General features: G+C 46.3%; 1 protein-coding gene across 7 annotated transcripts in view; it reads left to right on the forward strand.

The window, feature by feature from the left end:
* The window catches only part of fhod1 (formin homology 2 domain containing 1), a 50,571-nt gene extending 36,477 nt beyond the window's left edge, over positions 1–14,094 (forward strand). For 5 of the 7 annotated variants that reach the window (XM_085284349.1, XM_085284431.1, XM_085284589.1 and 2 more), the window contains 15 exons: positions 18–68; positions 2,618–2,775; positions 2,931–2,987; positions 3,097–3,234; positions 3,354–3,520; positions 4,170–4,769; positions 5,251–5,406; positions 5,506–5,688; positions 5,835–5,954; positions 7,686–7,847; positions 7,927–8,117; positions 8,202–8,394; positions 9,061–9,238; positions 9,991–10,167; positions 11,658–14,094. In XM_085284349.1, the coding sequence (XP_085140475.1) occupies positions 18–68; positions 2,618–2,775; positions 2,931–2,987; positions 3,097–3,234; positions 3,354–3,520; positions 4,170–4,769; positions 5,251–5,406; positions 5,506–5,688; positions 5,835–5,954; positions 7,686–7,847; positions 7,927–8,117; positions 8,202–8,394; positions 9,061–9,238; positions 9,991–10,167; positions 11,658–11,743 (2,617 nt within the window). In that variant the 3' untranslated portion in view covers positions 11,744–14,094. The remainder of the gene's footprint in view (positions 1–17; positions 69–2,617; positions 2,776–2,930; positions 2,988–3,096; positions 3,235–3,353; positions 3,521–4,169; positions 4,770–5,250; positions 5,407–5,505; positions 5,689–5,834; positions 5,955–7,685; positions 7,848–7,926; positions 8,118–8,201; positions 8,395–9,060; positions 9,239–9,990; positions 10,168–11,657) is intronic. The other 2 variants (XM_085284505.1, XM_085284769.1) reach the window with 1 other exon arrangement.
* Positions 14,095–14,911: the final 817 nt, after the last annotated feature.

The following is a 14,911-nucleotide window of genomic DNA, read 5'->3' on the forward strand; positions in this document are numbered from 1 at the left end:
GTATTGTGTCTCTACAGCCCAATTGACTGTAATGTAAATCAGGACAAGCCGGTGCTGAGGAAGTTTGAGTAAGTACTGGTGCAGCCCCACTGCATGCTGGGAGTTGCAGGGATGGTTGTCGGGCTCTGGTGATTGTGTTTGGGTTGTGTGTGTCATCACTGAAATCAACTTTAGGACTCTTTGTAGTTTGGAGTAAAGGTGAGTCAATGGGAAGTGATTAATTCATGTGATTCAAAGTGACGGTAACTCACGTGTGTGTGTGTGTGTGTGTGTGTGTGTGTGTGTGTGTGTGTGTGTGTTGGTTGGACTGCATCACCTCAGTGGGTTGGGGTGTGTGTGTGTGTGTGTGTGTGTGTGTGTGTGTGTGTGTGTTGGTTGGACTGCATCACCTCAGTGGGTTGGGTTGTGTGTTATGACGCTGTCTGAGTGACATTTAAACTCCCTTAATGCAGATTTAAGGCTGCTGCTTTTATGTCATTTTGGGTTTTCAAACGAGGCGACCGGCGTGAAAGAATCGTGCCGATGTCGTTCGGTGTAATGACGCCGTGCACGGTCTCGTCGTGATCTTTCAGCCAACGATGGCTGCCGTTCTGTGTCGACTGACCAAAGAGAGAAAGCAGCACTGTAAAAGGAAACGCTCAGAGTAGATGGACATGGATTCCTTCAAAGAAAGCTAAAGCTTGTTTGTAGCAGCGGGATGTAGCATGGAAACATGCGTTGGATGCATTCATGCATTGTCACATGTTACATGCAGTCTGTGTGCATGTCAGGGTCTTTAGCTGCTGCGGGGTCACATTTTGCAGCAGGATGTGCAGCAACGGATCAAAGAAGCTCAAAGTGACGCCGTCTCTAATGTTCTCAGCTCAAGTCTCACACAAATGAGAAGCACAAGCAAAGCCTCCAGTATCTCTGTGCTAAATGTAGATTATCTATTTCCCAGCACACAAACCCTGCTGTAGTTTTCTCTTGGTCCTGGTCCTGGTCTGGATCTGTTGTCCTCCTGTGGTTCAGACCAGAACAATAGAAACTCATAAAGTGAAGCAAAAATGTAGCTGTGTGATTTTTGGGAGGCAGCTGCAGCCACTAAACACAGACGTGAAGCCCAGATCGTCGATCGCAGAGCCGAACCCGGCAGCTCTGCGGTCCCCCGGACCTGGACCCGCTCCATCTCCAAAAGTACCGCTCTCCACTCCACTGTACTGCACTGTACTGGTACAAATAAGCTAACTACATGTGTATTGATATACATGGTATAGCATACTTTTCAGTATGCTTGCAGCTAAAACTTGTGTAAAAACAATTTCTCACGTAAGAAGTGTTTCTCTCCACTTGGCTGAGAGAAACCTCTTAAGCCGCCTCCAAATCTCTGCCACTATTAAAGACTTTAAACTAATCAAAGATGATATAATAATATTTCTGTCTGAATATGTAACTAATGCAAAGTTTCTGCACATTTTACGGAAACGTTACAAAATACTCTTTATGCTTTCAAAGTGACTACAGGCGTGGATGGGCAGCGATAACCAAGGACCCCCGTGTCTCTGTACGAAGTGACCTCAGATAAAAGATGCAAAACAACCACAAAGAGTGAGAAAACAGCCCACACGGCCCTGTTTTCAGCAGTAACACAGTCGGTTATGTTTGGAAGGTGGTTTGGACTTTTCAGAAGCGTCTCCTGCTTCTGCTCCACTTTTATCTAAATATGACTTTTCTTAGAGGAGCCCATCGCCGGCTCCAACTTTGGGACCAATCGTTTTGTGAGTCTCTCCTACTCACAGCTTTTTTTTTTTTTTCTTTTTTTTTTTTTTGTAGAACCAGTCATCGATGAGGAAACTGCACGCTGTCACAAACAGACACATTATGATTACCATGCATCCAAACTGACCCCCTCATGTGACCAAAGAGCGTCTCATTTCATAAAATTAACTAGAAAATGTTAAATTAGCGCGGACCTCTGAACGCTGAAAGAGATTCTTTGGTGGCCAAGAACAACTGAATAATAAAAACACCATATAAAAATTATGTGTTTGGGTTTGTGTGTGTTTGTTGGCTCCGCGGCTCAGCGGTCCGTCCAAATCCTGACATATTAAAGTCATAAATCTGCACCGGTGGGATGTTTCAGTGCTGCGGATGTGGGGGGAGGGGTGTGTTGCTGGTGGTGGGGCTGACCGCGTCCTCCGGTCCTGAGTTTGGTTTGGTTTTGTCTTTTGTAACTCTGGGTGGAGTCTAATTGCTGGTGTTTAATCTGGTTTGGTTTGCAGTTGAGAATAAAAATGAATCTGAGATCAGTTTGACTGCGATGATTCGGTATTAAAGTAACTTAAGGGGGACCTTTTCCACTTAAATTTGCCTCCTGATTGGCAAACCTCCATAAGTAGCACCTGAGCTTTTAAATATGTTGACCTATTTATTTGAAACTTTGGCCAAACCTTTGTTTAATATGATCGTCCAAAAGTGCAACGATCAGAAGAAGACAGGAAATAAGAGAAGAGACTGAAAAGGTCCTCTTTAACTTGACGCGAGAAGTCCAGAGTTTGCCTCCCGGCTCCTCAAAGCAGCCTCGAAGTCTGGGATCAGGTCTAATCCCTTCCCCCCTCTCCTCTCTCTCTTTTCTCAGAGACGCCTTCCTGCGCATCCTGGCTGCCCAACAGTGGCAGAGGAAGCGAAAAACTAAAGACTTGAGCGAGATTAAGTTGCCCTCACTTGATGATGCCGTAACGTCAACTTTGGAGGGGACAGCGGACGAGGGCGCAGCCGAAGTGCCGTCACGTCACGGTAAAGCTTCACATTACAGTCAGAGAGCTGCACACAGCCTCCTGATGTACACGTGGTTCTGTTACTGTGTGATGGTGTTAATGCTGCTCCTGTGACTCCAGATTAAGTGAATGTGTGAGCTGACAGCCACTCTTCTGCTTCGTGTGTGTGTTCAGACTCAACATCAAGCAGTTTGGAAACAAACGGACATTCAGACTCCCAGGATGACCCAGGTGAGAGCCTACAGCTGCCCTCTACAGGCAGAGACAGGAACTGCAGGACACATCTTCTCCTGAATCAGTCTGTTGGCATAAACTTAAAAACCAGTGTTTTTGTCTGCAGCACCGCTTGTGCAGCGACAGGGCAGCACGTTATCCAACGACACAAAGTTCATGCTCGACATGCTCTACTCAAAGACGGGACCCATGAGCCCCTCTGCAGCTGCAGACACCAATGAAGAAGAGAGGAGCTTCGTGCCTGGTGAGAGCCGCTTTTCTGCAGCTCGCTGCACATCCCAGACTTTATTAATATTATGACAATAAATAAAGTTGCAAAAACGTTCTTCTGTTCTTTTGTGATTTCGTTCCCTTTCCCATCAGGTGACGATGTGGCTGCTCGGGGTCGTGTGACTGAGCGTCTGTCCAGCTTCAAAGCGCGCTCGGCAGAGTCCTCCACCTCCAACGAGAGCAGCGCCTCCCGCAGGGCAGAGCTGGAGAGTCTGGAAGGCTCAACGCAGGCGGCACGAGCCCGACTGGCTGAAGAACAGGTCAGAACATGAAGGACGTTATTCTGTCTGCAGATGTTTTTCTTCTTCTTCTCTGCGGATCCGCAGGTTTTTAAAAGCAGTGTTTCTGTACTCGGTTTATCCTTCGTTCTTTAGTCACTTATCTGCATCTATCTTTAAAGTGAATCGGGTTTTAGTTGATGCACCGAGTTACTGTACAGGCATGAGCCAAAACCTGATGGTCTGGATAAGTAGAGTTTCTTGGGTCTATGAGAACATTCAGGTGAGGAGCTGAACTTCTCCAACAGGACTCTAGAGATTCTCTGAAATGTCGTGAGGAGCTCAGCAGAGTTCCTGTAACGAGTGCTGAGGTCATTTCTGAGACACGACGTTCATGGCGAGCAGAACAAATCAGCGTTTGCTGTTCATGAAATTTATTCTACAAGTCATGACATGCAATAATAACAGAGAGCATGCTTCTGCAGCTCCTCTGTTTTATTAAAGTGGTGCTGCTTTCTTGTTGTAGCCCCTCCCACACCCGCCTGCATCAGTGGCTCCAGTTTGAGGCCCGCTGGCTTCACGTTGGTGCTAAAGAGCAGGTGGAGTTGCGGGGCCGCATCATGTTTTGGCTCATGTGTGCAGTTTGAAGGTTGAACGTAAAGCTGATAAATGTGTCTCCATCCACCATCAGAAGCGTTACATCCGGCACCAGAGCAGCATCGACACCGAGGCGCACGCCGCCAGTCTGGACACCACCCAGATGACCCCGCTAGGCCCCGGCAGCTCCAACGACGCCTGGGACCAGCTGCAGCCGAGCGCCGCCGCCCTACGCATCAAGGACCTGGACTTTTCTGACCTGCTGGACGAGGAGGACATCGACGTCCTGGACATAGACACCTTCGACAGCTCCGCTTCATCCTTCACCCTCTCTGGAATCCCTCCCCCTCCTCCTCCCCCTCCTGGCATGCCGGGGGCTCCTCCCCCTCCTCCTCCACCTCCTCTACCGGGAGGTCTTGCACCCCCTCCTCCTCCACCTCCTCCACCAGGAGGCCTCGCACCCCCTCCTCCTCCACCTCCACCAGGTGTCCCCCCTCCTCCTCTTCTTGAGGCCTCTCAGAAGAAGAAGAAGACGGTGAAGCTGTTCTGGAAGGAGCTGAAGCAGGCAGACGGACCGAAGAAGTGTCGCTTCGGTCGGGGGACGGTGTGGGCGTCTCTGGATAAGGTGGCGGTGGACACCGCCCGCCTCGAGCATCTGTTTGAGTCCAAAGGCAAGGAGCTCCCTGTAACCAAGGTGGGTGGATGATAGATTCTCTTAAAAAAAAAACTTAAAACCCTGCCTGAGACCCACAGAGAGCAAAATGAGATGCACTCGAGAGGCTGTAAAAAGGCGGGCTGCAGAAAGAGTATCCAATGTCGAACACATACGAGCTCATTTAAAGCGGTCTGCCACAGTTTGACCACCAGGGGGCTCCAGCGGGCTGTAAAATCCCTTCACTTTTACACTTAATGTTTCAACTCAAACCACAAATTAAACAAGCAGTGAATACTAAACAGAAAATGAACATGATCAGTGTGTTTAGTTTAACCAATTATCAGTTTACCATTAAAAGTGATGATTGTTAAGAAGTGTTACTGTGTAACTTTATGACATCACAGGAAGCGCTGACACTGCTAGTCGCGCTCGAGCGGCTCTCTTCCAAAGCTGGAGGAGGAATTATTGAGCAGGAAAACTGTCGCACTCGTCGCGTTTCTAACATGTCGCTTGTGTGCAGAAAGGACCGGAGACCAAGAAGACTGAGATTCTGGTTCTGGACTCAAAGAGGAGTAACGCCATCAACATCGGTATGACCGTCCTGCCAGCGATCCACGTCATCAAGTCGGCCATTCTCAGCTTCGACGAGTTCGCCATTAGCAAAGAGGGCATCGAGGTAGGGGTGACTTCCTGTGTGCGGACGGATCACAGTCTGATCCATCTGCTGTTTCATCTTCAACTTTAACGCTATGGGCCCTCTCTCTGTCCTGAGCAGAAGATCCTGACCATGACCCCCACAGAGGAGGAGAAGCAGAAGATCCAGGAGGCTCAGCTCGCCAATCCCGACCTCCCTCTGGGCACAGCAGAGCAGTTCCTGCTCACCCTGGCCTCCATCAATGGCCTGACCCCCCGCCTTCAGCTCTGGGCCTTCAAACTGAACTACGAGGCTCTGGAGAAGGTAAGCGAGCTGATTGCAGATCATTAGAAGATTTACACCTGAAAGTCACCTGAGTTCAGCTCAGCAAGATTACAGAAAAACTGGATCTGATTATAGTTAGGCTGTTATACTGCAATGCTGAGCCTGTGACTGTGTCGCCCCTGCAGGAGATAGCCGAACCGCTGTTTGACCTGAAGCTCGGCATGGAGCAGCTCGCCTCCAATCAGACCTTCAGGAGAATCCTGGCGACGCTGCTCGCCATCGGAAACTTCCTCAACAGCTCCAACGTGAGGGACCCAACCCCACGCACGCACGCACATTCTAGTTTGATATCCTAGTGAGGACATAATGCTTTCCCTAGCCGCTCAGCCTAACCCTCAGCCTCACCCTAACACAATCCTAACTGTACCCACAAAGCTGTCTAAATAGACAAACACACACATGACAAGAGGTGTAGAAACTCAACTCTCGCAGCAGGAAATGTGAATCTCTCCATGGTTAGAAAAACTCACGTGCAGTTTGTACACGTCATTAAAGTAAACATACTTGCATATGAGGGATTTTACTGCTGCAGCAGGCAGTGATAACATATTCCAGACGTATCCAAATAAACTGAACAGCTGCTGCACAGAGTAGTGTGGTTGTCAGGTTAAAAACACTTTTCCCTGGTGGTTCAGCGACATGTGACAGCACTCTGACTGCAGCCAGTCAGCAGCAGGGAGGTCAGCGGTGCTTCAATCTGAGCCGACAGCAGCTGCTACACAACACGAGAGCCTCAGCCTCACGTTTCCTTCACTGCACCCTGCTGTTCACAGACAGGCTGTATGCACGGTTACTCACAGGAAGATGGAAGCAGATGTTTATTCCCCGACTTCTTTATAAAAACTGAATACATCGGTGTTTAGGAAGAGTTTTATGATCTGTGACAGTAAACGAACCAGGGCTTAAAATATTGAATGGCTGATTAAAAAGGATGTAGCAGCAGGTCTGCTAACAGCTGCTGTCCTCCTCACTTTATCACATCAAAGAGAACTGAACATAAACCACAGCAGGGCTGTTCCAGAGGCTGTGCATCGTGTTTGCTGCCCTAACAGAAGGGGATTGAAGGCGCTGTTAGGATGTCGTCGCCATCTTCCTCATCATCATGACAGCACAGTTTAAACTGTAAAGGTTACAGACTAGCAAACCAAGCTAGAATAAATACACAGCAGCATTTTACATTTCTAAAGGGAAAGCTCAGATTTTGTGGTACTGTGTCAAGAGGGAGGTTTGTGCTCTCAAACGGACTTTCGGCTGAAGCTTTCATTTGTGTTTATATATTTGCACGTTATTAAAAGTGAGATAAAATCAGGTTGAAAGAGCTTGATTTAAGCTTTATTTCCACGTGCTGGCACTCTGAATCAGGCCTTTAAAAAGCCTGCACATATGTATTTATTCAAATCCTCTGATGTACTAATTTATCATTGATAAATCAGTGGAGTCAGAAAAACAGATCCCAGGAAGTGATCCCAGCTGTTTGACCTCGCTGAAGTCACAAAGAACAGTTAGAGCGCTGCAGGGCTGTTTTGCTGGACACTACACCACGTCCAAGCTATTTCTGTGGGAATGTTGTAATATAATATCCCACAATGCAATGCAGTAGTGACCTGTGTCACAACAGACACTGCTGGATGGTGATGATCTATTAGTTCAAGTATCTTTACTTTACTGGGTGTAGTGTACTTTTCACATGTGCTAATCATTACTTGGATCATGTCATGGGTGGGGTTTGGTTACCATGGTTGCGTGTCTTCAAGCGGTAGTTCGTCTGGGATCTTAGATCTGGCCAATGAGACGCCTCTGTGATGGGTAAGAATCTCAAACACGTGCACGGTGCTTTGTTTACATCCAAACGTATCTCTGACAGCGAGGGCCAGTTTGTTATTCCTCTAAACAAAGAGTCAAGATTGGAGATTTCAGGCGGAGATCAAACATCGTCCTCTGAATCTGTGTGTGCGTGTGTGCATGTGTGTGCGCAGGCTAAAGGCTTTGAGCTGAGTTACCTGGAGAAAGTGGTGGAGGTGAAGGACACGGTTCACCGTCAGTCTCTGCTTCATCACACCTGTAACCTGGTGGTGGAAAATTACCCAGAATCCTCTGACGTCTACTCTGAGATCCCCGCCATCACCCGCTCGGCCAAAGTACAGTTCAGTCCTTCTCACCTTCACGCCGCCCTGATGTAAAATCGCCTGGTGCTGACTAGTTTACTTTTTTCTCCAGGTGGACTTTGAGCTGCTATCGGAGAACCTGGTCCAGCTTGAGAGACGCTGCAAAGCATCATGGGACAACCTGAAGGTGGTGGCCAAACATGAAACCAAAGCGGCGCTGAAGAACAAACTAACGGACTTCCTGAAGGACTGCACGCAGAGGATCATCATCCTGAAGGTCGTCCACAGGAGAGTCATCAACAGGTGACACATCAGCATGCACACACACACACACACACACACACACTGTCCTCGGCACGATGATGCACTGACCTCCTCCTCCTCCAGGTTCCACTCCTTCCTGCTGTTCCTGGGTCAGCCGTCGTCTTCGGTCAGAGACGTCAAGGTGACAAATTTCTGTCGGATCATCAGCGAGTTTGCTCTGGAATATCGCACCACCAGAGAGCGAGTGCTCACCATCAAACGGAAACGCGCAGTTCACCGAGAGCGCACCAAGACGCGAGGAAAGATGATCACCGAGGTAAGACTCTCCCCTGCATGTCAGAGGTCAGCGGCAACAGAATCACAAAATCTGAGTTACTTGATTTAAGCCAGTGCCAATCAGTTAACACCGTTATCTACATAGAATATCAAATATTTGTATTAATTAGAGAACGGCACCAAAGCCCACAGACTTCTAGCTTCCCAGGTTTGTAGTTTTTAAATAGCAGATTCACATAATGGTTGAATCTCACTGAACTTCTCGGATGATCTTTCAGTACAATTTAAACCACTGTAAACACACCTCTCAATCAGAGCCGCCACGCCTCCATCTTCAGGCTTTAATTAAATTCAAATGGACGAGGTATAAATCAGTTTACTGCCTGTGTGATTATTGCAAAGGAGGAAATCAGCTTCACAGACCAAAACATTTTTCTGCAGCAGGCTGTAAATGCGTTTAACTCTGCTGTAAAGTTGGATATTTTAACATGGAAGTCTATGGGGAGTGACTCACTTTTGGAGTATGCCTCCAGTGGCCACTCGAGGAACTGCAGTTTGTGACGCTTCTTCGATCCTTAGAGGATGCCACCAGAATTCACTGTTGAACAGAGAGGAATAAAAGAAAACATTTACAATCTAGAGATTAAATCACTGTTTACAGATATTATATTCTAAAGTGGGCTTATCCTCTTTCTCCCGTCCTCAGACGGAGAAGTTTTCAGGGGCGGTGTCACGTCCGGACAGCCCGTCCCCCGTTTCTATGGCAGCGGAGGCAGACCAAGATCAGGAGGAGGAGCATGAGAACATGAAGAACCTGCTGATCAGTCGCAGCAGCACCCTGAACTGTGATCAGAGAGGCCTGAGGCGCTCCCGAGCTGTCCGCAGTAAGACCAGCAGCTTTCTTCACCTCCACACGACTCCCACAATAACTGACTGTCAGCGCCACGTTCACCTCCGGCATCAGTTTAACTTTAAGGCCGTCAGGCTCGTGCTGCTTTTGCTAGAAATGAGCGTTCAACCAGTAAAATCAGACATAGAGATCCGGTCTGCAGCACGACATTCCCCACATTTTGATGTCATCGGAGTGAGGACGCAGAAAAATGTGACTGCGTCGTGATTTGAACTCAGACACGCTAAATCAGCTTTTTCTTTTTTATTGGAAAGCATGAAAAATTGAATATTTTCACCTCTGCTGGAGCTGCAGAGAAAAAAGTGAAATCATTTTCTTTTGCTTAAATCTGAGTAGAGCCATCAGCGGCCGGCGCCGCTCCACCGGACGCTGTAGAAACGTCCTTCAGGGCTCATTCAGAGTTACTCTGGTTGGTTAAAATGAAAAAAAGTTTTCTTTTCCGAACATTTCCATCAACATAATGACTCCATTTATAAACTAACGTAATGAGCGATTGTTTCGGCACGCTCTGAATTAATTTCGTTTTTACTGTTAAATATTCGGACGTCTAGTGAGTCTGGCAGATGCTGCGTCACACTGAAATTAAGCCGAAAGTTAGAAAATTGGGATAAATACTACTAAACTCTGAACTAGTTCGAGCAGCTGGGGATGGGAACACCCAGGCGCCCTCGCCCTGCTCCTTATCGCGTTCCTGCTCGTGGCTAATGTTCCGGTTCTGGTCCTCAGGTCTCGGCCGGGTGGAGCCGCCCAAGATGTCTTTAGCCAAAGAAGACGAGACGAGCTCCCAGGACGACGCCACAGATGAGATCATGGACCGACTCGTCAAGTCTGTTACCCAGAATCCCTCCGGCAGATCGTCCAGCCCCAAGAACCGCAAGCGGTCCCGACTGAATAGGAAGTCCCGTGAGTATGAATTTACTTCTTAATATTGATTCCCTGTGACGTCATCAGATGGTGAGTGCGAGGACGTGCCTAATTTTTTGTGACCTTGCAGACTTGTGGGCGGAGCATTTAGGCTGTGTTGGCTTTGCTGAGCCTTCGGGTCTCCAGCCGTCCCTAACAGAGTGTAGTCGAGGCTTTATGTGACTTCAACTCCCAGGGTGCATTTCTGCAAAAGCAGTCTATTGGCTTAAAATCAGCATTTTCATTTAAATGAGTCTCATGTAGTTCATCATCTGTCTGAAATGAGCGCCTGTCTCTTTAAGCTCCGCCCTCCATATGTGCTTTCTTCTAACTGGCTAACTTTCAGAAGCCTGCTGAGGGGCACCCGGAAGAAAAACCACATTTCTTTTTTTTCTTTTTTAAATCTTTCACGTTTATGTATTTGTTTATTTAATTTTAGTGAATTTTATGATTTTGGTCAAACACAGCTGAAGACGGTTTCACTCATGTTTAAATTTTTGCTTTTGAGAATTCTTCAAAGCTTCTTTTTGTTTTACTTTAGTCCCTTTTTTCCACTCACAGTTTAAACTGACGAACGCAACGCTGCTTTCCAAAGGACGACCTGAAAAGCGAAACCTGAGCGAGGGGAAGCGGCTGCCCCTCACGTTCCCCTGCTGTGTTATTTAAGGTTTAGGGACCCGTCCTGCTGAAGGTCGAGTCCTCTGAGCTTCAGTCTGGTTCAGACTGCGTGGAGACACAACAGCAGCTGTGTGTCCAAAACAAGCTGATATCTGTGCAGCTTCATATCACTGTTTGCACTTCCTCAGTAAATCTGTCCACAGCAGCAGATAATCATCATCATCCTACTGCTGAGCGCAGGACACGATGAACTGCTGCTCGCAGGCTGCAGACTCATTTCTAAGTAACTTGGCGGCAGTGCGATAAAGTGCAATCTTTGATTGGAACATTTTTGGAGTGTTTGACCTTCACGAGGTGTTTTAAAGCAAAAGACGCACAAATCTGCAGCTTCTGGCTTCTCAGATTCGAGGAGATGATGATGATGATGATTATTTACATTTGCATGACTAAAACTGACACTGTGCAAGAAACTAGTGCAGATTACATGAGTAATTAGTACATTTACGCTATAAATCTGAGAAAAAGGCTGAAAGATGGTATAATAGAGAAATATGTGTGGAATAGCACAGAAAGACGTGTTATGAAGACCTGTAGGAACGAGTTCCTGAAGCGTTCTCTTCTAGGAGCAGATAAATGGCTGTTTTTTTTCTTCTTCCAAGTAAAATAGTTGTTATCAGGCAGAAGCTGGGAGTCGCTGGTCCACCCGAGCCTCCTCTTTGGTCTGTTCTAAGACGTAGGCAGGAGATATTTTAAACTTTTTATTTTTGGGCTGAAGATTTTCTGAAGAGTTTTGTGAAAAGAATCAAAATCAATGAAGAAGAAAGTTGAGCCCCAGCTTCCTGTAATGCTGACGTTGTTTCTGTGTGTTTCAGTGAGGAGGACTCTGAAGAGCGGCCTCAGTGTGGACGTGGTTCAGGCTCTGGGACTCAACAACAAGACGGCAGGAGACAGAGTCTGAGCTGCGACTGCAGCTGATCGATAAATCGGCGAACTATTGATTACAGAGACTGAACCCAGACCAGCTGAGCGGCTCCAGCAGACGTCGGGAGACGTGCGCTCTGCATTTGGAGACTCCTCCACCGGCACATCTGCCGCAGCTGTTCGGACACTTTGCTGTAGAAATAGTTGTGAGAAGAATTTTTCCCGCGTGACAGATTTTTACTGGTTTCCTGCAGCTTTGAAACATTTAGATGCTCACGAGGAAATCTGGACGCAGAGCTGCGGTCTTACTGAGAAATGAGTTTAAGGTGTCGTTGTCAGGTGTCCGTCCAGAACTGAAAGTGTGAGAGTCGGATAAATGAAATGCGAGCAGAAGCACAGCAAAGCCTTCGACCTCTCGAACTGCTCCCATGTTTGTTTTAACTTGAATCGCTGCTGGCTCTGAAGTGTCACTGTCTGTGTGTCTCTTCCTGTCTGACTCTCGGCTCGAGCTCATCGAGATCTCAAAACAGTTTCTGGGTTTTGAACACGTGGCACGCTCGGGCACGCCACCCCGGCTGTTTTAGAAGGCCGGCGGTTTGTTGTTTTGAAAGTTGTTTCTGGGTTTTTTTGGTGATTAGTTTAAATTGAAACTTTTGGTATTTTGTTACATTTTCACTGACTTTAAGATAACTTTGGGAAGTCCCCAGTTTATAGTCTGTGTTTTTGCTTTAAGTCGAGCATGGCCTCTCCGACACGCGTCGCTTGTACCTGCTCATTTTTGTTGTTCAGTCTTCTGCGTTACCGCCACCTGCTGGACTGGAGTGTTACCATAATCTTTAGAGCGCGTGTAAACAGACCATCAGCGATGTGAAGGAACAGTTTCGCTCCTTAAATTATAAACTGGGAATAAAATTTCACAGCTGTTCTTAATATGAACTTTTCCTAAATTTAAGTTTAAAAAGTATATAATAAGGGAGCCACAACAGTGTGTAGTTTCGGAGCACGTCTGCAAAGGTGGATGCAGATTTAATGCCAGAGAGAACAGTGAGATGATGCGCTTGAGTCTGAACATGACATCATGAGTGAAACTGGCATGGGAGCAGTCCGAGTTAGTTTTACTGGCCACGTCCAAACGCCCGTCCTCAAAAATGAAATCGAGGGAAAGAAGTCATCCGGCACATAAAACATTTTTAATTGGTGGGCTTTACCGCTGCTGTCAGGTGATCCAGGCTCCAGTTCTCTGCATGTCCAGTTTTTATGCAAAGCTAAGCTTTATTTTTACTGTCGTATTCCACAGGATGGACTCTTCTGTTAAAGGTTCGTTACTGGATGGCCTCAAATTCTTTATTTCACAGCCAAAAACTGTCAGCGAAGGATCAGGAAGAGTCTGAGAGTTCAGCAGAAATGGCTGCGAGTTTCCTCCCTCAGAGGGTAAACTTTAAAATTCAATAGAAACGACAGGCTGGTGAATATATTTAACTTATTGAAGTGTGTGAAATATCCTCACGTTTAGCTCATTAACTGGTCTGTTTTAACTTTAAACCCGGAGACTGTGAGACTTTAGAAAATATCATAATAAAATTACAATTTTAAACCTGTTTTCCTAAGTAAGTGAAAGTGTGTTTGATGGATTTGGAGGCAAATGTACTTCATAGAAAGCTCAGCTGACATAATTATCAAACAGCAGGGTCCATTTAGTGGCTGTTCTGAGGATTATCTGAGGAATACGTTGCAAATAAAAGGTCAGATTCTTGTTAGATTTGTCATCCTGAAGCTGAATTGCACTCCGACCTGCACAGAGTTGAAGAGTTTGCAGAGTTTGCTGTTGCAGCGTCACAAACGGCACAAAGGTGGTCTGTTTAAAAACTTGACAGTTGTATAGTTTTATTTAAATTCAAGGTGAACGTGGGCTCATCAGGTCAAAACACATGGCACGGACTGGAAGGCGTGGTCACACGGACTCGGGCCCTCGTGGAGGCGTGGTCTTCAAACCGATTAATGCTCAGTTTGGAAAATTTTAATCACACATGTTAAAAAAAAAAGTTGGATTAAAACCTAAAATCACTTACGTGGTACAAACATCTGTGTGTGTGTGTGTGTGTGTGTGTGTGTGTGTGTGTGTGTGTGTGTGTGTGGGAGTGATTACAGGACTAACAGTGTGCGTCGGTCTTGGTGTTTTTGGCACTCTGAGGTGTTTTTATGGTTTCTTTCTGCGGCTGACTTCAGGTCAGTTTGTGTGAAAAGCTTCTTCACATATTTTTTTTTTTTTCATTCACAAACAGATGACGACTTTGTTTTAACTTAAAGAGCAAGACGAACATTTTATAAAAATATTAAATGGATGGTTGAATGTGTCGCTTGTATAATTAATAAAGATTTTTAAGAAGAGAGACGTGTTTGCAGTCTGTTCATTCACTCCACACAACAATATTGTCACGTTCCTCGTGCCTCATGTTATATTCTTCCACTGGACATCCACCCACTACACCTGCAGTGGCTCCACACCCTTCATTTCCCACAGATTAAAGCAACGCCTTCCTTTTCCACTCTGCATGCTAAACAGCTGCTCTCCAACACTTACAGCAGCCTCTGTGGGTTTTCAGCACGCTGGAATGACGCATTCAACAATGCAGCAATATGAAGCTGCAAACCAAAGACTGTAGATAGAAGATGGACAGCCAAAGCTTGTGTGTTAAAGAAACTGAGGTTACAAAAAGAAGCCTGAGGGGAAACAGATTCTTTAATCTGGTGATTTAAAACCTCATTAAACACTTTCCTGATGTGTGTATGGTCTAACCCAAGTTTCATGGTTGTAATGAATAAAATGTTTTCTCTTGTATCAGCCGCGATTGATTGGTTTCTGTTCCTGGTATGAAAACGTCTGAAAGTTCAAAGTATTTTTTAATCTCCACCCCTCTTCAATCTCTACTTCAGTGGTGTGAAACATAAAGCCCGGGGGGCAGAATCGGCCCAGCAAAGACTGAAGAAGGACATAAACTTTGGGTTTTGAACTATATTTTGCAGGTTTTACAGTCTGTTTGTTTGGGGGGTTTACTACAATACTACAAAATATTTCATCGACAATCATTAACAGGTTTCGGTGAGCTCCCAGAAACTTTTCTGTAATTTTACTTTTAAGCCCAAAGACTCGTGCTGACAGATTTCTTTATCTTGTAGCAAAACTGAGTGGTATGCATTTCTTTTC

The sequence above is a fragment of the Mchenga conophoros genome, linkage group LG1 (genome assembly GCF_057382185.1).
Source record: "Mchenga conophoros isolate Kocher_MC1m ecotype Shallow Benthic linkage group LG1, M_conophoros_male_GT1.1, whole genome shotgun sequence".
Lineage (NCBI taxonomy): Eukaryota > Metazoa > Chordata > Actinopteri > Cichliformes > Cichlidae > Mchenga > Mchenga conophoros.